Source organism: Heterocephalus glaber, unplaced genomic scaffold (genome assembly GCF_053883595.1).
Source record: "Heterocephalus glaber isolate CG9 unplaced genomic scaffold, H.glaber_assembly_v1.0 deba00001553, whole genome shotgun sequence".
Classification (NCBI taxonomy): domain Eukaryota; kingdom Metazoa; phylum Chordata; class Mammalia; order Rodentia; family Bathyergidae; genus Heterocephalus; species Heterocephalus glaber.
In genome coordinates, this window is record NW_028258344.1 from 30,587,132 (window position 1) to 30,614,465 (window position 27,334).

Consider the following 27,334-nt stretch of genomic DNA (forward strand, 5'->3'; position numbering starts at 1 on the left):
CAGAATATTTTTTTTTCTTGCAGTTGAAAGCCATTTAATGAAACTTTGTTAGAAGATTTGCTCTTGGCCTCTGTATCAGTTAAGAAGATTTTGGATTATCTAATCTAAATCCATTCATAATGGCTTAAGTAATATTTTTTTCTCTCTTATAAAGCCTAGAGGCAGATGATTCAGTATTTATTAATTCAGAGACACAACAGTGTCACCTGGATAGAGAGGCTTCCCCATCTTTCCTTTTGTAATCCTTAGAATCCTGGATTTCTTGCTACAATTTGCTTCTCAATCATCATTAGTCTCCCAGGCATGCCTGGATGAGTCCTTTTATTGGTGAAGAAATCACCTTTACAGTTGATAAAAGACTTCTGCTTTTGTCCCCTTGCCTACTCTGAGTGGGTTTTGTGTTCATTTTTCAATCCAAAGTAGACAGAAGTGAATGTGATCACTATTATTAGCCTACACCAATCAATATTCATTACTAAGGGTTTGGTCCATGATGTCTGGCCACTTTGTAGCCTCAGGCTTGAACAAAGTTGGCCTTCTGTTAGCAAGCAAGGCTGGAGGAAAGAAATATTGTGTTCCTGGCAGTGACCATTGAATATAGCTGCACTGTAGTAATAATCTTCCTCAGAAATTATATCAACTACTTCTGTCAGGTACCATTTAGCATTTATTTTATTCAAATGTTGTGGGGCTATCAAAATCACACATCCATAATTATGTTCCACTCCACTATTATTTTAATTGTATTCTTTAGTCATTTTAGAGCCACCATAATCAGTAAGTTTGGGGTACTACATTTTCTCTTTAATGCTGGCTAGCTCTCAAGTATACATTTCTTATATCAAGAAGAATGCTTCTTTAAAATCTCTATAAATTTATATATTATATTAGAATATATATATACGCTAGTTTTCTTGAAGGAAATACTTTTTGAAATGGTGTGTGTAGGTACATTTGGAAACTATAACTGTAGAATCTATCTTGATTACTCTCTATCTGATGGGCAGACCTATATATTCCCACATAAACTGATAATTACTTTCATATTTTTGATGAAACATCAAATACATAAGGACATTTAAATTACGTAAGTCCCCAGTGGCCCTTTTGACGCTTATTTGTATTTTTTCCAAGCTGTTATAGCCTAAATTATTTTATGATGATGATAAATGATTCAGTTGTGGATCAAAATATATTAGGCTTTATATAGGAAAAGAAAATGTTTTTTCTTTTTATGTTTACTTACAGGAAAATAAACTATGCTTTATTTTACATCCAACACTTTGAAATGTGTTGACTAGCATCAAGCAATAACTGACTCACAATATTTGTTATTACAGAATCAATTGTTTTATTTCCATGATTATTTTTACAAGGAAAAAGATAATTTTATATTTAGACTCTGTAAAGTTCTTTATGATCAAAGGAACAATTAATTATTTTACTAAGACTGAGTTAGCACAAACACATAATTTTTCTTCCACTGGTATTTTAATAATGTTAATATAATAAACCTTAAATTAGCACTCACTTAGTGCCATGTGCTGACAACTAAGTAGTGGAACAGAAAAATAAATGCGACATTGTTTCTCTTTTCACATTTATAATCTAATACACAATTTTTTTTCTTTTCTTTTTTTGATACTGGAGATTGAACTCAGGACCTTATGCTTGCAAGGCAGGCAGTGGCACCACTGAGCCAAATCCCCCGCCCCTTGTACACAATTTTTATAAAGCTCTGATCACTGCTGCAGTGATATCAAAACTTGGAATTTCTTCTTGTGTCTAAAGAGTTTAAAATCTAGTTGGGGGGGTCATACCTGCACATATGCAAATTAAATGACAGTATATAAGTCTGTGTACGTGTGTGTGTGTGTGTGTGTATGTATGTACATGTGTGTGATACTGGGGTTTGAATCCAGAAGTCCTTTACCACTGAGCTACATGGTCAACCCCTTTTATTATTATTCTTATTTTAAAATCTGAGACAGAATTTGATTTTTCCTGTCATTTAATACATATATTTGAAAATTTAAGATTTTTTGAAATCTCTGTAAATGCAGTTAGTTTCTTAAAATAATATATACTAAAATGAATATTTATTTTTCTAATTTTTTCAACATTCAATAGCTATCTTTTCCTTAGCTATTTTGTACTTGGAAAGAGGAATGATTGAGTCAGCGGAGGCTTTGGAGCCAGACTACTCAACTTTCAATATTGGCTCTACCTCTTCTTTTTTTTTTTTTTGGCTCTACCTCTTACCAGTTATATGAACTTGAGAAATTTAATTTGTCTTCTGTGTCTTATTTTTTTATTTATTTTTGACATGGCTAGAGTAACAAACACTTTAAGGATTCTGTGAGTTAATATTTGTAAATTCCTGACCAAAATGCCTAATACACTGGAGGCATTTTATGCCATTGTTAAATAAAGTAAGACAAAATAGGCGATGTTGCAAGATTTATTTTTGAGTGAAATACTTATTTTTAAAATATGATCAGTATCTACAGTAATATAATTTAATAAGAGAACTATCCCCATCTTCAAGTGAAAAAATAAACACTAATTTAACAAACATGTAATCGGATGGATGACATATATATGCCAACTGTCCTGGGTGGCTCTCCCATTGACCAGGTATGGGAACTTGGAGAGTTAGTGAGCCTTACCTAGTCTCAGGGGCTTGACAGGTTGATATAGGTAAAGTGCTGACTGATGCAGGTATAGCATATTTTCTAATAGCTTATTTGTTTTTTGAGAAATCCATCCCTTCTTTCCCTCTTAGAGACTAAGTTTTGGTCACCAACATTTCTCTCTCTGTGTTTAAAGATTGGAGGGGGAAAAAGTCTTTTTGTTATTTGGTTCTATATAGCAAATTTTTTCTCCACTAGCACCATAAATCTTTAAAGTTTTCTTCTGAGATACTTGACAGCTTCTGAAAACACAGTGATAAATGCTTGGAAGTTGGTTTTATGTTTTATTAGAAGTTTCTCCAGTGTATTGCCTTAAACAGTCTTTTGTCTTCCTCTAGAGTCCCTTGTTACATCCCATTTGATCAGGCAGCAAATAACCTCAATGTTTAATTTAAATGTACATTGACAATTCAATTAACCCTGTGTGGTTTTGTTTTTTTTTTTGTATTTTAGTGCTTTCAGACTATACCTCTTCTTACTCTGGAAGCATTTGAAGTTAAACCACCAAATATTTAAAATGTATGACACATTTAAGACCTTCTGTCTCTATCTGTATGTAAATTCACCACATATAGGCAAATAGTATCTCTCTGTGTATACATATGCTATATATGGATAGTCTATGAAGACCAAGTACTATTTTATTTTCACCCATAGGACTTGGTTTGAGCATGAAACATACTTCCTGGGTGACTTAAGTACCCCTCATATATCAGGCATTTACAGAGACCACTTAAATGTCACAGGCCTCAAGTATGTGCTTCTATCTGACTTGATGGCAAAAGATATAAAGATGTTAACCACAGTTTGATAACTATGCTCTTCCTTAGTAGTTTCCTTTTTGAAGCACAATATAGATGATAACTGAACATTGTGCTTTTATTAGGTTACTTTTTTTTAGAGCTAGAAGCATAACATACAAATCAGAAGATTGAGTTTAAGTATAGATTCCTCTTCTTTAGGAGTTCTACTTTTTAATTGTTTGTTTTTGTTTTTGTTTTTTGGGTACGGGAGATCAAACTTGGGACCTTGCACTTGTGAGGCAGGCAGCAGAATCACTGATTTAAATCCCTTGCCCTTACTTTTTAATTGTATATTTAATTCTTTTTTCTTTTCTCATGGGATGTTTAATATATGTGTTGGCTTGACTGGATAAGGGATGCCCAGAAAGTTGCTACATGACTTTTTGGTGTGTTTCAGAAGTTGTTTCTGGAAGAGATTAACATTTGAATCACTAGACCTGGGAAAGATCTACCCTCACCAGTGTGATTGGGCAATGTGTAGTTCACCAATGGCTTCAACAGATTGAAAAAAAAAAGGCTGAGAAAAATGTGTTTTTACTCTCTCTGTTTGAGCTGGGACACACATATTTTTCTGCTCTTGGACATCAGCACTTCTGGTTCTGCTTCTCTATAAAACTCGATTAACACACCTGCTTTCGGGGATCTCCGGTCAAAGGCAGGCATATAAAACTTGCAGCTTAGTTCTGCTCCTTGAGATAGCTCAAGACATTTACCACAAAGGTGGGAGCACCAGGACCACCTCTGAGAATGAAGAGGAGATGACCTATGATTTGGTGAAACTCTTTATATTTATGCTCCTTCTATAAGACTACCTGGAAAGAATTATCAAAATCACAGTGAGTCATAGTGGTCACAACACTGATGGTATTTCTTCCAATTAAAAATAATGCTTCTATTTGTTTTACTGTCCATGTCAACTATGACGATCACAATGTATTTCTCTTTGTACTCTTGTTATATGTATGAAAACTGTGCATGTGATACTGCTGGCAATTAGCATAGTTTATTGTTTTTTGTAGCTTATTATTTTTTTCTCCAAGTGATTTTTCAAGAAACTGTTTTTGTACCTCTTCAGATATCTATGTGCATAAATGGAACCTGATGGAATTGACTAGATTATTTAAAATCATTAAGAAAATTTATTGAGTATTTTCTCTGTGACACTGTTTGGGGTGCTCAATGGTGATGGAACTTTAAAGAGAGGAATAAGACTTTACTTGACTAACATAAATGTGTGCATGCACACACAGACACACACGTGCACACACACACACACATTTTCAGGTAATTATAGGCATATAATTGTTTTCTGAAAGGGTTTTCTTTATATGTACATACAATAGTATCTTACCTAAAAAGAAAGAAGCTGCCAATTTCTTATATTATTAGAAGAATATACAAAAAGTTTTTAATAACAAAACCATTACATTTCATCAGACCAAGCAAAATTCCCACACATTGGTACTTATTTCTTAAAGAGCTTCACATGATGATTATGATGATAATTTATCATACTTATGTTTAACACATAAAGATAACAAGGCTGCAAATCTGATTTCCAAGTCAAAAGAATGTTAGAGGTTGCACATTAACAGGGAACAGAGGGGAGGCTACAGAAGCAAATGCAAAGGCAGCGGTTGTGTGCCTACTTCACATGCACCAGTCTCTTGGTTCACTCTTCAGCACCGTGAAAAAAATAGAAAGAAAAAAGATTAAATCATGTAATTTTCAAGCTTCTTTAAATTACACAAACATCACATCTTAGTACTAATCTTTTATAACATAGATAATATAAAATTTCACTACTATTTTATGTCAAATGTTAAAGAGTATATTTTGTATAGGATTGTGGCCTGATTATTTTATGCAGTTTTCAATTTAAAAGATAAATAATGTAAAGAATGTGCAGATTTCATAATATGAAGGCTTACACCTGAGGTTGGCATTCTTTAGCCTTCAAGCTAAAACTGGAATATAATCATTTTTTTTTGCAAATAAAGTTTTAATGAATACCAATGCACTCATACCCTACAGATTGTGGATGCTAGAATGGAAGTATTTAGTAATTATGAGAGAGACTAAATGGCTTGCAAAACTGAATACTGGGCCAGGGATTTAGCTCAGTGATTTGGCCCCCTGCTGTGCAAGCATGGGACCCAAGTTCAATCTCCAAAACCAAAAAAACAAAAAACAAAAATTTACTCTATGGTCTTCCACAGAAAAAAATTGTTGACACTTCTAAATGGCATAAACTAAAGAATTGAGTAAAATATAAGAAAACATAATTGCAAACATATTGTTTGGCAACAAAATAATAATTCATAGAATGATAGGTAATAGTCAATTGGAAGCATCATTAATAAATGTGTATAAATAGCTGTAAAATATTCCATTTTTTCTTTTTCTCACATTAATTCCTTCCCTTCTGTCTTTACCCCTCCTCCTTCCCCTTCCCCTTTGCACCTTTCTTCCTTTCACATAATCTATTATACCTTTTAATCCTTATTTACACTTTCAGTTCCTCACACTAGAGAAACTATTTGGTATTTACGCATGTGTGCCCTATTTATTTCACTTAAGAGTATTGCCTCAATGGGCATCCATTTAGCTATAAAGGTCTCTAGTTTCTCATTCTTTATGGCTGAGTAATACTCCCTTTTATTAAAATAAAAAACTCCACATTTTCTTTATCCAGTCTCCACTTGAAGGGCAACTGGGTTGTTTCCAAATTGTAGCCATCACAAATTGTGCTGCTATGAACATGGATGCACATGATTCTTTTAATTCTTTGGGGAAAATACCCAACAGTGAAATAGCTGGGTCAAATGGGAATTCCAGTCCTAGTTCTTTGAGATATCTCCATACTGATTTCCAGAGTGGTGGCACCAGTCTATACTCCCACCAGTAGTGGAGCAGTGTTCCCCTTTCCCCACAACCCTGCCAAAATTTGTTATTGGTTGATTTCATGATAGCAGCCATTCTTTCTGGGGTGAGGTGGAATCTCAGTGTTGTTTTCATTTGTATCTCTCAAATGACCAGTGATGTTGAGCATTTTTTCATGTATTTATTTGCTATTTCTACTTTCTTTGTCTGAGAAATGTCTGTTCATTTCAGATGTCCATTTTTGGATTGGGTCTTTAAATTTGGGAGGTCTGATTTTTTTAAATGCTTTATAGATTCTAGATAGTAGACCCCTGTTTGAGGAACAGCAGATGAAAAATTTTTCCCACATTGTGGGTTGTCTCCACAGTGTTGGTGGTTCCTCTTACTGTGCAGAAGCTTTTTAGTAAGAAGAGATCCCACTTGTTGATTGTTTGTGCCAGTTCTAGAGCAACTGAGGTTTTGTTCAAAAAATCTTTTCCTACACCAATGTCTCCAAGAGTTCTTCCTAACCTCTGTTCCAACCGGTTCTGTGTTTCTATTTTAATATTTAGATCTTTAATCCATTTTGATTTTAGTTAGTGCATGGTGAGAGATATAGGTCTAGTTTTAATCTTTTCCAAGTTGAAACCCAATTTTTCAAGCACGATTTATTAAAGAGACTGTCTTTCCTCCAGTGAGAGTGTTTGGCTCCTTTGTTGAAGATGAGGTGACTGAGTGTGTCTGGAGTTATTTTGGCATCTTCTAATCTGCTCCAGTGGTCCTCAGGTCTATTTCTTTGCCAGAACCATGCTGTTTTTATCATAGTAACTTGGTAGTATAGTTTCAAGTTGGGGAATTTGATACCCCTGCCATGTCTCTGTTGCCTACCATTGCTTTTGCTATTCTAGCTCTCTTCTTGTCCCAAATAAATTTTTGGATTTTTTTCTCAATGCCTGTGAAGTATGCTGCTGGGATTTCAATTGGGATTGCATTGAATCTATATAGCAGTTTTGGAAGTATGGGCATTTTCACTATGTTGATTCTCCGTATCCAGGAGCAAGGGATGTCTTTTCATTTTCATCCCCTTTTTGCGGGGGGGTTGGTATCAGGGATAGAACTCAGGACTTTGTGCTTGCGAGGCAGGCGGCGGAACAACTGAGCTAAATCCCCGGCCCCTCCATTTTTTGATATCATATTCAATCTGTTTTTTCAGATTGCTATAGTTTTCAGAAAAGAGTTCTTTGATTTCTTTTATTAAGTTAATTCCTAGTTATTTCAGTTTTTTGGATGCTATTGTGAAAAGAAGTTTGCCCTTTTCTCTCTCAGTGAATCTATTGCTTTTGTAGAGGAAAGCTATTAATTTTTGTGTGTTGACCTTGTATCCAGCTACTTTACTGAATTTGGTTATTAAGTCTAGAAGGCTTCTGGTGGAGTGCTTAGGTTCTTCTATATAGAGTATCATGTTATCTGCAAATAATGACAATTTGACTTCTTCATTTCCTATCTTCATTTCTTTCTCTTGTCTAATTGCTGTGGCTAAAGTTTCCAAAACTATATTGAACAGGAGTGGTGATAGTGGACACCCTTGTCTTGTTCCTGATTTTAGTATGAAGGACTTCAGTTTTTGACCCCTTAGTATGATATTGGCTGTTGGGTTTTCATAGATGGCTTTTATCAGATTGAGGTAGAGACCATCTATTCCAATATTTTGTAGGGTTTTTATCGTAAATGCATGTTGGATTTTGTCAAATGTGTTTATGCATCTATTGAGATGATCGTATTTTTTTTTCTTGGCTCTACTGATATAGTGTACTACATTGATTTATTTGCCTGTGTTGAACCATCCCTGCATCCCTGGGTTGAATCCCACTTGGTCAGGGTGTATGCTCTTCTTGATGATCTTCTTTCATTCTACCTGTCCAAATCTTATTAAGCATTTTTGCATCTAGGTTTATTAGTGAGATTGGCCTATAGTTCTCTTTTTCAGTTGGGTCTTTCTCTGCTTTGGGGATCATTCATTGCTTTTTTTTTTTCCAGTTGGTCTATCAGTTTTTGACAGTGGGGTACTGAGTTCCCCCATTACTACTGTATTAGTGATTATTTGACTTTTCATGTCCATTAGTATTGGTTTTATATAGTTGGATGCACTACTGTATTGTGCATATATATTAATGATTGTCATCTCTTCCCCTTGGATTGTTCCCTTTACAAGGATGTAGTGTCCTTGTCTCTCTTAATCAGTGTTGGTTTGAAATGCACTTGTTCTGAAAAGAGGATAGCTAGTCTTGCTTTTTTTGGAGGGTTCACGTAGCATGGAGTATTGTTTTCCACCCTTTAACTTTCAGTGTATGAGTTTCTTTATGTATTAAGTGTGTTTCTTGTATGCAGCATATTGTTGGATCTTGCTTCTTCACTCTTTCTGCCAGTCTCTTTCTTTTGATTGGTGAATTGAGACTGTTAACATTAATGGTCATAACTGATATGTATTGACTTATCATTGTCATGACTTTTTCTTTTTATTGGATTCTTCCCCTTTGCATTTAATTTCTAGTCGTGCTTGAAGGATTCATTCTGCTGGGCTTCCTGGGGTTGTGATCCTCATTGTCTTTTCCTAGGATATTGTCTAAAATTTTTTGGAGTGCTGGTTTGGTATTTGTGAAGTTCCTAAAGTGCTCTTTGTCATGAAAGTATCTTCTTTCTCCATCAATTTTGAAAGATAGTTTTGCAGGGTACATCAATCCGGGTTTGTGGGGAGCAGTGTCAGCCAAAAAGCTTCATTTTAATTTTACCCTTTGTTATAAATGGCCAGGAGACTATGTAATGGGGAACCGTGTCTCTCCACTAACTCCAATGTTTCCCTTTAGAGTTTGCCCTAGCAACAAGGTGAACCTTCTGTAACCCCAGGAAACAAAGTAGCCCATGAGGGCGAGGAGTGTCTAGAAAACTAGCAACAAATGAAGCAGGTGTTTTGGATAAAGGTCATGGTTAATGACCCAACTCACTGAGTGTATAAAAGAGAGGTGAAAATAAACTTGCTTGCTCGGTCTTGGGAGCCCTCCCGACTCTGTCTCTTTGTCTTATTTTCTCAGTCCTCCTTTCCCCCATTCAGGAACCATTTGATTGGTGACAGCCGGTCTGTCACACAGGTTGGAGGCTGTTTTCCTTTAGGGCTTGAAATATATCACTCCAAGCTCTCCTTGCCTTGTGGGTTTGTGTTGAGAAGTCTATTGTGATTCTGTTGGTCTTTCCTTTGTATGTGATTTGTTTCTTTTCTCTAACTTCTTGTAGAATTTTTTCTTCTGTTGGGTATCTAGAATCTTAACTATTATAAGCCTATGTTTAGATTTTTTTGATCATGGCTATTTGGAGTCCTATATGCCTCACTTATCTGTATGTCAAGTTCTTTTCCCCTATTTGGAAGTTTTCTGCCATCACTTCTGTTCACAGTTTTTTTATGTCACCTGCACCCTCTCCTGTTTCTTCATTGACTCCAGTCAGTCTGACATCATTCTTCTTTACATCATCTAGCAGCTGCTGGATTGATTTCTCATGGTCCCTTATTATTTTTAAGAATTTTTTCTTTTCCTTGTCTCTATTAACAATCCTACCTTCTATATCTGAAATTCTATCCTCACATTGGCTCATTGTCCTGCATCAACTTTCAATGGAGTTTTTAATCTCCTGAAAATCTGTTTGCTTCTGACATATTGTTTCCATTTGTTTACTATGTTGGGATTCCATCATGTTCCTCAGCTCCTCTATTGTTTTAAAATCTGTGTCTGCTGTAGATTTATTAATCATGTCTTGTACTATGGGCAAAATTTCTGCTGTTATCTGAGAAATTATTTCTGATTTCATCTTTTCCAGGTCCCTTTTGTTGCCAGTTTAGGGAGCCCAGGTGGTTGAGTATGAGATTGTTCCATCTCATTGCCCTTTGGGGTGGCCTTAGGTGATCTGGAAGTCTGATTTTGAGACTTATGTACGTTTCTTCTCATTTCAACAGATGGAGCCCTCTGTGTCTTTTTGGAGTGGACTTTTTGGTCACCCAGTGGTCTTGAATTCTCAGAAGCCACTGAACAGCCTTTGCTCTGCTGCTCACCAGTACACCAATTCCTGGGTTCAGAGTGGTGGCCTTCTGGATCCCTGAGCTGACCTTTTGTTTAAGCAGGCTTCTGGCTAGGGCCTGTGCACCCTTGGGATGGTATCTACGTGTGTCTCTCCCTGAAACCCCTATGTAGCTGTTTTCTGGGAGGGCCTTTGGTTGGGAGCTGTCCACCCCAGGTTCTGTTGTCTGCACAGGCTTTGGCTAGGGTCTCCTCACACTTTTATCAGGCAAGCCTCTGGGTATTGCTTGTGTGCTTGTTCAGCTCTTCTCCAGGTGAGTCCCTGACTGTGGCCAATGGAATGGCGGGCCTCTGGCTGAAGCCTGTGCACCAGTACAGCTCTTTTCCGGGCTGACCTCTGGCCTGGGCTGTAGCTCAGGAGTTTCTGGGGTCAGCCCCCCCCTCCCCCCGGGCTGGGATCCGCCTGCATCCGCACTGATCTGGGCCACACAGCTGCTCCCTGGGATCTGCATGCACTCACCGATGGAATGGCGGGCCTATGAGGGAAGCCTGTGAGTCTGTGCTCTCACTAATTTTTTAGAGAGCCTTTATTTATTAGAGAATTGCATGTTTATAAACAGAAATAAAAGAAATAATTTTTTTGAAATCTGGGAGATGACTAAGATGATGCTTATGATTTTGTGAGAGAAGGTCACACGCTAGATAGAAGTCAGATAAGCACCCTGGATATGTTAAATGAACAGCTAAGGAATGGTGAAAATGTTTCATCAAATCAGTCTGTTTTAGAGGAAGTTAAAAAAAAAAACCAAACTTCTTTCTCCAGCTCTCTTTCAGTTATGGTATCTAGACTCTTCTTGCCAAAATGCATGAAAGACATAATAAGCTGTGGTTAGGCAACTTTTAAAGGAAAATATATTGGCTAAATCTAAAAGTTGAATTGAGTTGTAGGTTGTATTTAGAGAAAATATATTTATTTACAAAATTTTAAAAGATTGCTTTCCTCTAATTGAAATGGTATTCATTCCCATTTGACTCAGTGTACAGGTCTGGAATGAATATGCCTAAAGAATTCCTACTGAATCGTAAATGCCAATGTCTCAGCCAAACAAATTTATTAGGTCCCAAGAACATTGTCCTCCTAGTGAGTTACTCCCTTCTCTGTCTTTCAAGTATCACTTCTTAGCCTCATGATGGCCTAAGTTCCCCATGAGTGTGTGAAATGTTATGAAATATAACATCTTTCCAGCAGTGTTTTCTTATGTATCATTCATTCCTTTTGGCTATGAGAATGCACTTTGAACAACCAGAAGGTGTAAAATTTTTGAGGGGAAGTTTAACATTTTTCTGTGGGAAACAGTCTTTATTAATCTTTTTTTTTGAGACACACATCTTTGAGTATGTAATGCAAGATATAGAAATTCATTCAAGAAAAACAGAAAGTTACAAATAGTCACAAACTCTGGAGTCTTTTAGAAGTACAGAGCTCATCCAGGGCCCAGGTTATGAACCTGTGGTGTAGAGAAGCTTTGTGATTTCTCTGCCTCTTCAACCCTTTAGGGAAGAAGAAAAAAAGTTCTGAAGGACTTAGAGCAAGACCTTTCCTTGGTTTAAAAATAGCAGCTCTAATTTCAGTTATTGAACTTATTTAATGTTTAAATGCCAGGAGGCTAGAAGAAATGGAAAAATAATGCAAGAAGAAAAAAATATAGTTATAAAATCCTCTTTTTTTCCAGAAAAGTTTATTTCTGTAAAACACAGTTGAAAACAAATCTTGGCATGATTTTATTCAAAAGAAATCTGCACAGACTTGCCATCTCTTATTATTCAGAAGCAGATTATTTGGGTCATACATTATTAAAGCAGTTTTTAATAATTTTAAACACTTTAAAAAAAGTGTTTTAACACATTTAAAACTTTATTTCTCAATAAAATTGGCCATCAATTTATTTCTCAATCAAATTACATGAGAAAGAAATGTTCCTTTAGTGCACCCTTACCAGCTGTCCCCATCAGAATATGATTGTTTACATAGCCTTCTTGAATGATATATACCAAAAATCTGAGAAAGATTGAAAAAGTCATTTTAAAAGTTTTATATGTAATGTTGCCTCGTTTAGACATTACTGTATTTCAAAAAATACTAAAAGTATTATTTAGACAATAATAATTACCTGCAGTGTCCAGAGGTAATAACTATAGCCTCTGATGTATATCATTTAAGGCATTTTATGTATCATTTTCTTGAGCATTGGTTCATCTGGTTCTGTTCTTTAGGAAATTGTTGCATTTGTTTTAATATTATTGGTTCTTTCCTAAAATTATTTCTTTTTATTTTGTTTTTATTTTTTAAGACAAATTTTAATTTTATTAGATACTTGAGGTGTTTTTCTCTATATTCATGTTTATAGCACATATTGCTCACTTCATTACTTTTTGGTCTCTTATTTTGTTATCCATTCATAAAGTTCTAATTTTTACATTATTGCATTTGTAATTTAAACTAAGAAAACCTATGTTTTTTACTTTCTTAGTCTCAGAATGTAAAGATTATCAGATATTTTAATTCTGTCTACCTGTTCTCTCCTGAGTCTCTGTTGTAAAAGCATCTTAATTTTCTCTTACTTTAGGAATATTTCTTATTACTAATTCTTACATTATTACACACCAATAATGCTATTTAGATTTACCAGTGTTTTTTATCAATTTCTTTGTATGGTTTCTACTTGGACTCAGTACCTTTCTAACTGAAATTCATTTCTTAGTAATTTTTTTCACATTATGTCTAAAATTTACCCTCATTATAAATTGCTATTTTAAGCAAATATAGAATTGTAAGTATAGAATTTGAAACTATATTTTCTTAAACACTTTTAAGGTGACTATGTTCACAGAACAAAATAGAAATATTATAAATTATTTTAAAATTAGTTTAACCAAAATAATTAGGTATATAAAGAGTATTGGGTGTTGATAATTTGACAGTTATTAATATTATGGACTCTGATGATATTGCTTAATGAATTTAAAGAGAAAGCTTTCAAATGTTTTTCAAAATCTTGAGCTCAGCTCTCATAATGGCTTTTTAGATAATTCAGACTAAAAAATATGAGCAGAAAATGTCTGCTTGAAATGCATAGCTCACAAGATGACAAAGGAGCTAGGAGAAGGGAAGATTATGAGGGACATGAAATCCTCATTACCTATGCATCCTTCACCCCCACCACCCTTCCCTATTTACATAGACTCTGTTTCTATTTTTTTTTTCTTTCTCATAATTTTTCCTTTCCTTTCTTCCCTTTCCCCTTCCCCTCTCACCATCGCTCTACCTTTGGACCTTTTCCTATTTCAAATTATCAATTATTCATTTTAATCATTTTCATTCTTATTTAAACTTTCAGTTTCTCACACTAGAGATACTATTTGGTATTTACACATGTGTGTCCTATTTATTTCACTTAAGAGTATGGCCTCAGTATTGCATCCATTTAGCTGTAAATGTCTCTAGTTTCTCATTCTTTATGGCTGAGTAGTACTCCATTTTATAAAAAAACCACATCTTCTTTATCCAGTTTCTGGTTGATGGGCACTTGGGCTTTTTCCAAGTTTTAACTATTACAAACTGTGCCGTTATAAACATAGATGCACATATATCGCTATGGTATGATTCTTTTAATTCTTTGGGGAAGATACCCAGCAGGGGAATAGCTGGGACAAATGGGACTTCTAGTCCTAGTTCTTTGATGTATCTCCATACGGATTTCCACAGTGGTTGCACCAGTCTGCACTAGAACTAAGGTACCTCATGTTCAGATACAAACACCCAATGATAAATATAAAGGTATTGTATACCTAAAATGTACCAATTAATTATATAAATTAAAAAAAATAAAAATAAAAAAATAAAACAAACAAAAATAAGAGGGACATGAAATCCTGAGCAGGAATTAAAAACCAAATGGATCTCTTGGTTTTGTGTTATTCTGCTTGAAGGAGTAACCTTTTGTCTCACTTCTGGAAAATTTGTATCTGTTATATTTATGTATCATCTTTTTAGCTTTCTCCCATATTTTCTATTAGATCTATGCTAAATGGTCTCTATCTACCTTCCAAAGTTAACAAATCTACCTTCTTATTTCTAGTCTTTTTATATTTTAAATATCTGATCAAGATGGTTTTCTCATTTTATCAATATCAATTATTTGATTAATTTTAATCTATAAATTAATGTGTCCATTGAATTTTCCTTTCAATAATTTTATATCTAAAAGGCTTTTTTATTTTCTACAATATTGGTTTTCCTTGTATCATGACATGCTCTGATTTATAGTTTAGATATTTAAATATGTATGTAGCTTCTTTTAGTTTGCACATTTTCTTTTCTATGTCTCTGTAGAGTTTCCCTCATCTAGGTTTTAGTTAGTGACTTGCAATTTTTTCTTGTGATATTGTCATGCATAAGAACTGGTTTTATGGAAATTCATTTTCCTTGAATTTATATATAAGGTTTAAAGACTTCACATTCTTAGACCCTAAGATTTTTGCTAGTTATATAGCAAGCTTTGTATCAACTTTTCAGCTTTGGTTTTTGTGCTATCTGCAAATGTATCCTCAGTACCCATGTAAATTGCAGAGCCAAACTTTGAATTTTGTGAAAATTTTGCTGAATTTCACAGCTAGAAGGCAAAGTCGGCATAGGGCTCTCATCGATTAGTGGCAGAATTTTCTTTCCATTTCATATGTGACATAATCCCCCATAGTTCTAAGCTTTAGGGAAGGCAGCTAAGTTCCCATTCCTTTCTTTGCATCGTCTTGAGTCTTATCTCTTGTTCCTACACTTAGGACATGCTCTAGTACTAAATATTTTTTATCCTTGTTTGATGGCACTGAAAACTGCTTTGGTTTCACGAGTGACTGTCATTTAAAATTCTCTCTTTATATATGGACAATCAAGCTCTTTATATCTGGAGATTCTAGCTGCATTTTGTTAACAAGAAAAATGTTCAATCTTTCTATGCATGAGAAGCAGAAGAGAAATTGTTCTTTCATTTTGTCTTGGATAGCCATGTTGATCTGATATTTTTTCTGAGAAGTTCCTCAGTCTCTTACATAAATGTGCCCCTTTTCCTTCACCTACTGTCTTGTTTTCCCAGGTAAACATGAATATAGATCTTCTGTGTAGCTATAAATAGTCTCCTGATATCCTGATAACTCAAAATATATATTCTAGTGGTACTATTTATACCAAGCTTACTATTTATTTTTCTCATGTTAAATTATGAAATTATATATATGCCAATAATTTACATACTACATATACACCTTGATTATTATTACTTTCAACTTTGAGGATAAGAAAGAGAATATATAAATACCATTTTATTCATTTGCCCTGTGTTTATAATTAATCACTGAATAAAACAGAAACAGAACTTTTCTAGTGTTATTTTCATCATGCTGATGAAGAATAGAACATTTTTCTTGGCCTGAGGAAGTGACATGGGAAGAGGCATAAGCCATCCATGTAGAGGGTCTTTGGAGCTACTTCTTTCATATGATTGGATCTTGAACTATAATCTATTTTGCAGACTCACCTATACTTTCACTGTCACTGGCAATTTTTATGCTCATAAGCATTAATGAACTTTAAATTGGCTCTGGTATTTTCACAGCTGAGAGAATGGAGTACCTTTGGATCCCTGGAAGAGACACCTGCAATTGAATTAGAAACAAGGCCACTCTCAGTGGTGGCAGAAGATGATTGTGAAATTCTTAAAATCCCTGCAAAAGATTATGCAAAGTTAAAATTGGTATGATGTCCACATGCTTTTTAAAATTTGACTTTATCTGGAGAACATAAAAATGTGCCTTATTTGGTGAATATCTCTTAAATAGTCTCTGCTCTTGCAAGGTAGAGATGAAAGCAAAGTTCTATATGAATTTACATTACATATGTTTCTGAGTGTCCTTTGGTTTTTCATGAATTTCAAACTCATTCATTCATTCATTCAAAAAATAGATATGTTGTCAACAGCATGTCATGTACTATGAATAGTAGAGGATGAGATAGATGGTAGTGCTACTGCTCTCCAAGTTTCTACAGTTTTAGTCTGACTTCAAAGTGATGACATGCTTTTTCACAGTATCAGCAGACATCCAAACTCAGACCTACATGAATAGTTGATCCCAATTCAATTCTCATGCCTAAATTTTACTGCTTTACAATAACTTACTTGTGTAAATTTAATTATTTATTGGTTTTCTAGTCAAGTTCAAACTTTTCCCTTTCTCTTCTGTGTATTCCTTTGGACATCAGAAGAAGTTGTTCTGAATGATGGCATTAGGAGGTCCCCAAGGTCCTGCTTTCCTTGCTGCTCTTATCAGGCTGTAAGCTTGGTGCTACTTATGTAGGGAACTGGCAGGCTGGGTGCTCATGTTGTCTAGAGATGGAGAAAGATCCATCTTCTTCATCTTCTTCAGTTAGGCCTCTAATGGTGGAGATTTCCTTTCAGTTGGTGGTATCATTACCAGTATTGCAGATGACTTTCTCAGAATTCAACATTATGTTGAATCCTTATAGCAATTTGTTTCAATTTTTGGAGGGTTGTCATTAAAAAACATTTTCTATTCATTTTATTTCCTAATATCAGCATCACTTATTATTATTGAATGAGTTTTGAGTTCAAATTCCTATGACATGGTCTTTTAAATGCTATAATTTATAGAAGTATGAAATATGATCTGAAGATTAAAATTTCAATCTGGCTATGTGAGCATACAATGAAGACTGAATACGATTCCAATATATTATATATTAATTTATATTTGCATCATTTTTCAATCTTTAATTTCTCTATTTGCTATTTTTTCATTTCTTTAAAATTACTTGCTATTGGAAATTTGATCATGACACTCTTTTTTAGGAAAAAGCAAAACTTGAAAATATACACAAGATGAAATTAATCCATAAGTGTCCCTATTATGAGGAGTGGCCTACTTTATCCATATGTGAGCTAACTGCACTTATTAAATGGAAAAAACTTCCTGCAGGTCATGGTGAGTAAATTGTAGATAATATTATATTATTGGAATTTATAATTCTTCACAGTTTTAATATTTGTAAATATTTGTAAATAATGTTTCCTTGAACATGCAATCTCTAGTGATTACCTTTGAATTTGGCACTTAGATTATTTCCTGTGTTTTATTAGTAATGACATTGTGCTGACTTGAGGTATAGTTTCAGGACTAGCCTGGCTTGCCTATCTCTCTATGTCCCTCAACATTCCTATTGCTTTGCATCACCCTGATATTTACACTGAGGGCTGAAGTGAAAAGGAGAAAATCAAGGGGTGGATATAGCCATCTTTTCCTGTCCTCCTTGTTGGACAACTACTTAAAAGCAGGTTTATTAATCTGCATCTACATTTATCAGTGGAAAAAAATAACAATTACAGGTCAAATATCCTCTTCTTCAACATTCTTGGAACAAGAAGTGTTTCAGATTCAGAGTTCCTTTTGGATTTTGGAATATTTCCACATAATATATATAACAAGATATCCTGGAGACAGAATTCAAGTCTAAAAAAAAGTCATTCTATTTTATACTGTCAATAATTTTGTTCAATAGTTTTTAATGCACCTTGACTGAGTCCTGACATGAGATTAGGTGTGGGATTTTCTACTTGGGCATCATATTGGCACTTAAAATATTTTGAACTTTGGAGCCTTTTGGATTTCAGATTTCTGAATTAGAGATGTTCACTTGTACAGAAAATAAGTGAGGTCTAGCCAGGAGGAAATAGCAGTGAAGGGTCTATCTTTCTGTATTTAACATGCTAATGATATGTGGAGTCCCTGGGGTATGTATACACAGATGTGTAGGCAGAATTGAGTCATGCCGCAGAATTTTTCCACATGTAAGAAGGAACTAAATACAAATGCTAGCATTGAAAGAAGTGTAGTAAGGAGGATCAGCACTTTGTGTCTCCTTCAGTGGGGATTTTGCCTCACAAGATATGGCCACAAACAACAGAGAGAGGATTGTAACCTCGCCTTTCCCTCCTCCCAGTTGAGTAGAGGATATAGTACCTGGCTATACTGGAAGGGGAAAGATTTCAAAGAATAGTCTAACAGCCACAATTGTAGTTAGGGACATTTCCAACTTGAAGATTAAAGTTCAATAAAGGGATGGGTCTGAATTATAAATTCCAGAGGCTATTGCAGTAATAGTAAGATGTCATGAGATCTGGCTAAGATATGCTTGGAGGGGATTATTAATCAAGTTAGGGTCAGCTTAGCCCTGGAATACCTAGTTCCTTTGATAGAAAAAAGTAGGTATCAATAGATGAAAGTTTATGTTTCAAAGAATAAACCAGGTGAATTTATTGAGAACATATTTTCCCCATATCTCCAAATTTCTTTCTGTGCTTATATTTGTATTTTATCATTTTTGAAATATAGTATTTAACCCATGATTAGTCAAATATATGTATTTCTCTTTCTTATACAAATTGAATATTATTAATATTGTACTTTAATTCATGAAGTATTTTTCTGAATGAGGTAAAAATTCCAATATGAAAGACAAGTAGTAAACTGATTTATAAAAGTGGAAGTTAGCATTTTAAAATTCGCCGTATTTGTTGTATGCATAGAAAGAATTTTTAAATGTGTATTTTTTGGATTTATAGGTTTACTCTTGTACAGAAATATTAAATATTATTTCTTGTTACTACCAGAACCATTATGTATAAAAAAGGTACCTCATCCTTGTCAATCTATCATTATATAAATATATTTGATGTGACTATAGAGGAAAAATGAGACACATCTAAAATTCTGTGGGCCAAAAGAATATGAAATTTGGAAAGTATGATTCTGTGCTTTTGATGTATTTGCTTACTACTAATAATCTTATATTATTATACCCTGAAACATGGGTATAAAACACTTAAATTTAGGATAAAAGATTGAAAGGTAGTAGACACAACACATTGTTCTTTAATTTTAGTTTAATAATTTTTGATAAATGACTTGAAAAAATGGAGGAATTTGTTAAACTATTAGATTGGAATATATATGATTGCATTGAATAAGTAAAAAATGTATTTTCACTGAATTCTAAAAATATAAATGTATGGTGTTTACATTTATATAGTTCTAGGAAACATTTATTCTTTTTAGAGAAGAATGACATTTCACCTGACGATCACTAAAGGGCCTTTCAGCACTGAATTACTGTGGTTCTTATAAATAAACATTTGTGGGTGAAGAATAAGTCCTGTCCAACTAATCCGATTTTCTTTTATGGTAGTGACAAACTTGATATATCAAAGAGGAGCATAAGTTTTAATGCTTATTGAATTTATATAAATTTATTTTGAATTATAAAAAATGTAGTTTTGAATTATTATGAAAAAATGTAGGAAAGGTAACTCAAATTATACTTTCATTATCTGGGTTTAAAATGAACAGTGTTATGATTTACAAAGCATAATGATGTGTGTTTTGATCTTATTTTAAGAATTTATGTTGGATAAATTTTCAGAGGGATTTAGTTAATTATTCAAAAGCTTAATTGAGTTTAGACTTAATCCTTGGCAATCTTTGAAAGAACTAATCTTGTTTATAGCTCTATTTTCTTTGTTAATTTCATAAATTTTCCTACTTTTGATTTATATCCCAAGGGAGCCTGACTCTCATGGATGTATACAATGTTGCAATTTCAGCCTGTCCAGTTTGTATCACATTCCTAATCTTCCGAGGTGTTTTTCTTACTGTGTGTGCCTGACTGGACCATAGCAGTTAGTGATTGTCTAATTAAGCTGTTCTCATATGTGTCATGTATATAAAAAAGAGTAAGTTTACCTGGCAAATATTTAACTACTTATGTCGCTTTCTTTTGTTATTTTGTATTGGTTGGTAGGCTCCATTTTTCTCTGGGAAGAATTTGATGTAACAAATGTGGTAATTAGAGAAACTGAAAAGAATCACAATTAGTTTAGTTCTAAAAGACAAAATATGTGAAAATAATAATGCTAATGATAGTAAAAAATCTATCTGGTCTTCCCAAACCAGAAGTGGAGTGTTTCAGTATAGAATATGCATTTTTAAGTTCTATCTAAAGTGAGTTTGAAGTTCTACAGTCTCAATTTCCAAGCTGTTTTTACATCACCCTTTTACAAATCATTTGAACTTTGCTGGTGATCAAAACTCTTAGTTTCAAAGGACACTCATGTACATCTTAAAATCAGATTTACACCTCAAAGTAACTGTTGTCCAAGTCCCCAGGATCATGGCTCCATTTTGTTCCTCATTCTTCCTTTACTGGCCTCTTGCTTAGTTTGTATTTTTTAATGTAGCATATTAATTTGCTTAATGATTTTAACTAATTATTTTCTTAATGATTGCTCTAGAGCTTTCCATATAATTCTGAAGTTTTCTGAATCTAGTTGAGTTTTTGTACTAACCCTCAGAGAGATATAAAACAGTTACTCTTATATTATTCTATTTCCTTTTCTTCTCTCTATGCTGTTACTTCTATACATGCTGTATCTACATATGTTATAAGCCTAAAAATAAATATATGAATTTTTATATCATGTTATGTCTTTTAAATAAACTGAAAAGACACCAAATATACATATATAATATAATATATATATAGTGTTTGCTTTATATTTATTTACTGTTTCTAGTTCTCTTTATTTATTTCTGTAGAGTTGTCATGTGGTATCTTTTCCTTAAACCAGTTTAAATTTTCTCACACTAACTTCTTTGAGGCTTTGGCTTATATATTATGTGATCATATGTTACATAAGCAATGATATTACATACATTAAAAAACACTCTTTAAATTGGAAAAAAGGATAGGAAATATGCATTTATCTTTGCTTTTATAATTACATATTTTTCTTTAGAGGTGGTTTTTCATTTTTCATGAAGACTCAAAGTACTTTACTATCCAGGGTTGCTCACTATCAGCCTAAGGAATATTCTTCAGTAATTCTTGTATACAGTGTGTTAGCAACACATATTCTCAGGCTTTGTTTAAATGTGATTTTCTTTATTTCTCCGGTTTTTGTAAAAGATAGTTTTGCTAGGAATAGGATTTGTAGTTGCTAGCATTTTTCTTTTTTATTTGCATGATTTTTTATTAATTTTATTGGTACATTTTAGGTATACAATATAATGACATTCATCATTGGAAATTTGCACCTTTACATAATCTCTCTTGGTTCTTATTTTTTTTCCCCATTCCCCTCCCCTCCCTTCAACCACTCTATCCCTCCCTATTTATAAAACTTTGTTTCCATTCTTTCATTTTCTCATATTAATTCCATTCCCTTCTTCCTTTCCCCTACCCCTCCAACTTCCCCTTCCCCTTTGCGTCTTTTATTCCTATTTCACATTACCTATTATACCTTTTACTCCTTATTTACACTTTTAGTTTCTCACACTAGAGAAACTATTCAGTATTTACACATGTGTGTCCTATTTATTTCACTGAAGAGTATCACCTCAATGTGCATCCATTTAGCTATTAATGTCTCTAATTCCGCATTTTGGGGGGCCAAGTAGTACTTCATTTCATTTTTAAAAAACCACATTTTCTTTATCCAGACTCCAGTTGGTGGCCAATTGGGCTGCTTCCAAGTTTTAGCTATTACAAATTGTGCTGCTATGACCATGGGGGCACATATATCACAGTGGTAAGATTCTTTTAATTGTTTGGGGAAGATACCAAACAGGGGAATAACTGGGTCAAATGGGACTTCCAGTCCTAGTTCTTTGAGGTATCTCCATACTGATTTCCACAGTGGTTGCACCAGTCTACACTCCCACCAGCAGTGGAGCAGGGTTCCTCTTTCCCACAGGCTCACCTGCATTTGTTATTGGTTGTTTTCATGATAGCAGCCATTCTTTCTGGAGTGAGGTGGAATCTCAGCACTGTTTTCATTTGCATCTCTCAAATGACCAGTGATAATGAACATTGTTTTCATATGTTTATTTGGCATTTTTGCTTCTTTGTCTGAGAAATGTCTGTTCATTTCAGATGCCCATTTTTGGACTGGGTCTTTAAATTTGGGAGGTCTGATTTTTTAAAGTTCTTTGTAGATTCTAGATAGTAGACCCTTGTCTGAGGAACAGCAGGTGCAACATTTTTTCCCACATTGTGAGTTGTCTCTTCACACTGTTGGTTTCTCTTTCTCTGTAAGAGCTTTTTATTAAGAAGAGATCCCACTTGTTGATTGTTTGTGCTAGTTCACAGATAACTGAGGTATTGTTCAAAAAATCTTTTCCTATACCAATATCTTCAAGAGTTCTACCTAACCTCTGTTCCAGCCAGTTCAGCATTTCTGTTTTAATATTTAGATCTTTAATTCACTTCAATTTTAGTTTAGTGCATGGTGAGAGATATAGATCTAGTTTTAATCTTCGGCAAGTTGAAACCCAGTTTTTCCAGCACCATTTATTAAAGAGGCTATCTTTCCTCCAGTGAGGGTGTTTGGCTCCTTTGTTGAAGATGAGGTGGCTGAGTGTGTCTGGAGTTGTTTCTGCATCTTCTAATCTGTTCCACTGGTCCTCAGGTCTGTTTCTTTGCCAGTACCATGCTGTTTTTTATCACAGTAGCTTTGTAGTATAGTTTTAAGTTGGGTGTTGTGATACCCCCTGCCATGTCTCTGTTGCCTAGAATTGCTTTTGCTCTTCTAGGTCTCTTCTCATTCCAACCGAATTTTTGGATTGTTTTCTCAAAGTCTGTGAAGTATGCTGCTGGAATTTCAATAGGGATTGCATTGAATTTATGTAGCAGTTTTGGAAATATGGGCATTTTCACAATGTTGATTCTTCCTACCTGGGAGCAAGGGATGTCTTTCCATTTTCTTCCTCTTTTTTTGGTATTGGGGATTGAATTCGGGACCTTGTGCTAGCGAGGCAGGTAACAGAACCACTGAGCTAGATCACCAGCCCTTCCATTTTCTGATATCATATTCAATCTAATTTTTCAGAGTGCTATCATTTTGAGAAAAAAGTTTTTTGAATTCTTTTCTTAGATATTCCTAGATATTTCAGTTTTTTGGATGCTATCGTGAAAAGATGCTTGCCCTGTTTCTCTCAGTGAGTCTGTTGCTTGCGTAGAGGAAAGCTATTGATTTTTGTGTGTTGACATTGTATCCAGCTACTTTATTGCATTTGATTATTAAGTCTAGAAGACTTTTGGTGGAGTGCTTAGGTTCTTCTATATAGAGAATCATGTCATCTGCAAATAATGACAATTTGACTTCTTCATTTCCTATCTTCATTTCTTTCATTACTTTCTCTTGTCTAATTGCTGTCTCTAAAATTTCCAAAACTATATTGAACAGGAGTGGTGATAGTGGACATCCTTGTCTTGTTGCTGATTTTAGTATGAAGGACTTCAGTTTTTGACCCCTTAGTATGATATTAGCTGTTGGTTTTTCATAGATGGCTCTTATCAGATTGAGGTAGAGACCATCTATTCCAATATTTTGTAGAGTTTTTTTTAATCATAAATGCATTTTCGATTTTGTTAAATGCATTTGTTCATCTATTGAGATGATCATATTATTTTTGTCCTTGGCTCTATTGATATAGTGTATTACATTTATTGATTTGTGTATGTTGAACCAACCCTGCATCACTGGGATGAATCCCACTTGGTCAGGGTGCATGATCTTCTTGATGATCTTCTGCATTCTGTTTGTCATTACCTTATTAAGGATTTTTGCATCTATGTTCATTAGTGAGATTGGCCTATAGTTCTTTTTCGGTTGGGTCTTTCTCAGCTTTGGGGATCAAGGTGATGCTTGCTTCCAGGAATGAATTTGGGAGTTTTGCTTCCCTTTCAATTTCATTGAAGAGTTTAAACAGTAGTGGCAGCAGTTCCTCTCTAAATGTCTTGTAGAATTCAGTGGTGAAGCCATCAGGACCCGGGCTTTTCTTGGTTTGTAAGTTTTCAATTTCATTGATTGATATTGAGTTATTTAGAATTTTTAGGTCATCTTTGTTCAACTTTGGTAATTCACACGTATCAAGGAATGTGTCCATTTCTTCTGTATTTTCCATCTTATTGGCAAATAGGTTCTGGAAGTAGGTATCAATGATCCTCTGGATTTCTGCTGAGTCTGTTGTAATTTCACCCTTTTCATTCCTCATTGCATGGATTTGGGCCTTTTCTTTCCTTTTTGTGATAAGGTTGGCTAAGGCTTTGTCAATTTTGTTTATTCTTTCAAAGAACCAACTCTTGGCTTCATTGTTGTTTTTTTTTTTTGTATCATTCTCTTAGTCTCCATTGCACTGATTTCTGTCCTATCTTTGTAATTTCCTCCCTTGTATGAGCTTTGGGTTTGTCCCGCTCTCCTTTTTCTAGAAGATTGAGGTTCAGCATCAGGTTGTGTAATTGAGCTTGCTCTGTTTTCCTAATAAGAGTATTCAGTGCTATGAATTTCCCTCGTAAGACTGCTTTCATTGTGTCCCATAGATTCTGATATGTTGTATTGTCATTATTATTTAACTGTGGGAACTGTCTGATTTCTTCTTTAATTTCCTCTGTGACCCATTAATCATTCAGAAGTGTGTTGTGCAGTTTCCATATGTTTATGAAATTCTTGTGGTTTCTTTTGCTCTTGATCTCCAATATCATCGCACTATGGCCTGATAATATTCAGAGTATAACTTCCATTCCTTTGTAAACATGTTCTGTGAGTGAATGTGCAGTCTACTTTGGGGAACAACCCATGTACGGTTGAAAAGAATGTGTATTCTGATTTTGTGGGGTGGAACACTCTATAAACATCTGTTAAGTTCATTTGTTCAAGAGTTTGATTGATTTCTTGTATTTCTTTGTTTATTTTTTGTCTAGTTGATCTATCAGTTTGTGACAGTGGGGTAATGAGGTCCCGCACTATTATTGTATTAGTGCTTATTTGAGTTTTCATGTCCATTATTATTTGTTTTATATAGTTGGGAGCAGTAGTGTTTGGTGCATAGATATTTATGATTGTTATCTCTCCCTCTTGCATTTTTCTCTTCACAAGGATGCAGTGTCCTTTTTTGTCTCTCTTAATCAGTGTTGGTTTGAAATGCACTTGATCTGCAAAGAAGATAGCTAGTCCTGCTTTTTTGTGTGTTCCTGTCACATGGAGTATTGTTTTCCACCCTTTAACTTTCAGTGTATGAGTTTCTTTATGAATTAAGTGTGTTTCTTATATATAGCATATTGTTGGATCTTGGTTCTTGACTCTTTCTGCCAGTCTATTTCTCTTGATTGATGAATTGAAACCATTAACATTGATGGTTATAACTGGTATGTATTCACTTATCATTGTCATGACTTTTTATTTTTGTTGGATTCTCCCCCTTTGCATTTAATTTCTAGTCGTGCCTGATGGATTCATTCTACTGGGCTTCCTGTGGTTGTGATCGTCATTGTCTTTTACTAGGATATTGTCTAAAGTTTTTTGGAGTGCTGGTTTGTATTTGTGAAGTTCCTAAGGTGCTCTTTGTCATGAAAGTATCTTATTTCTCCATCAATTTTGAAAGATAGTTTTGCAGGGTATCAATTTGGGTTGGAGGCTGTTTTCCTTTAGGGCTTGAAATATGTCACTCCAAGCTCTTCTTTCCTTGTGAGTTTGTGTTGAGATGTCTGTTGTGATTCTGATGAGCTTTCCCTTGTATGTGATTTTTTCTTTTCTCTAACTGCTTGTAGAATTTTGTTCTTCCGTTGGGTTTCTGGAATCTTAACTATTACATGCCTATGTGTAGGTTTTTTTGATCAAGGCTATTTGGAGTTCTATATGCCTCATTTATCTGTATGTCAAGTTCTTTTCCCCTATTTCAAAGTTTTCTGCCATCACTTCTGTGAACATTTTTTTATGTCGTCTGCATGCTTTCCTCTTTCTTCACTGACTCCGATTCGTCTGATGTTATTCTTCTTTGAATTGTCTAGCAGCTGCTGGATTGATTTCTCATGGTCCCTTACAATTTTAGCAATTTTTCTTTTCCTGGTCACTAATTGCAATCTTATCTTCTACATCTGAAATTCTGTCCTCACATTGACTCATTCTGCTGTGTAAACTTTCAGTGGAGGTTTTGATCTCCTGGAAATCTGTTTGCATATTTTTTTTGGATATCATTTGTTTCCTATGTTGGGATTCCATCATGTTCCTCAGCGCCTCTATTTTTTTTTTTAATCTGTGTCCACTCTAGATTATTAATCATGTCTTGCACTATGGGCATAATCTCTGCTGTTATCTGAGAAATCATTTCTGATTTCATTTTTTCAGATCCTGTTTTTTTTCCAGTTCAGTTTCTCCAGGTTGTTGAGTATCAGATTGTTCCATCTCATTTCCCTCTGGTGTTCCTTTAGGTGATCTGGAAGTCTGGTTTTGAGACTTGTTTACGTGTCTGCTCATTTCTATGGGGAGCATGGGGGTGTCCAGCTGGCACCTGCACTGCTCACCTTCTTGGTGCTGGTGGGGTGCTCTGCTCCTTTGCATTCGTGGAGACAATAAGATGGCTGGAAAGGCTCACCTCCTCAGTGCTGGGGAGCCTCTGCTCCTCAGCACTGGGGGAACTGGTATGGTGGCCTGAAAGTCTCAGCTCCTTGGCACTGGGAGACTCTGCTCCTTGGTGCTGGGGGGCCTCTGCCTCTCAGTGCCAGCATTTTTCTTTGTATATTTTGAACATTTTATCCTATTATCTTCTGGCTTCAATTATTATTTCTGAAGAAGTCCATGGTTAATGTTATTGGAATTTACATGGTCCATGGTAGGTTTTTTTTTTGCCAGTTTTAGTAATTTTTCCTTGTTTTTTGGCTTTCAGAATGTGTCTGCTTTTTCCACCTACCTAGCACTAAAACTTTCTGACATATGTTTTAAACTGTATTTGC

At 34.6% G+C, this 27,334-nt stretch overlaps 1 protein-coding gene across 1 annotated transcript in view; it reads left to right on the top strand.

Moving 5' to 3' along the window:
• Window positions 1-27,334, top strand: part of Cnbd1 (cyclic nucleotide binding domain containing 1) — a 482,897-nt gene that overhangs the window by 312,735 nt on the left and 142,828 nt on the right. The window contains 2 exon segments of the mRNA XM_021255941.2: window positions 16,092-16,229; window positions 17,343-17,475. Of these exon segments, the coding sequence (XP_021111600.2) occupies window positions 16,092-16,229; window positions 17,343-17,475 (271 nt within the window).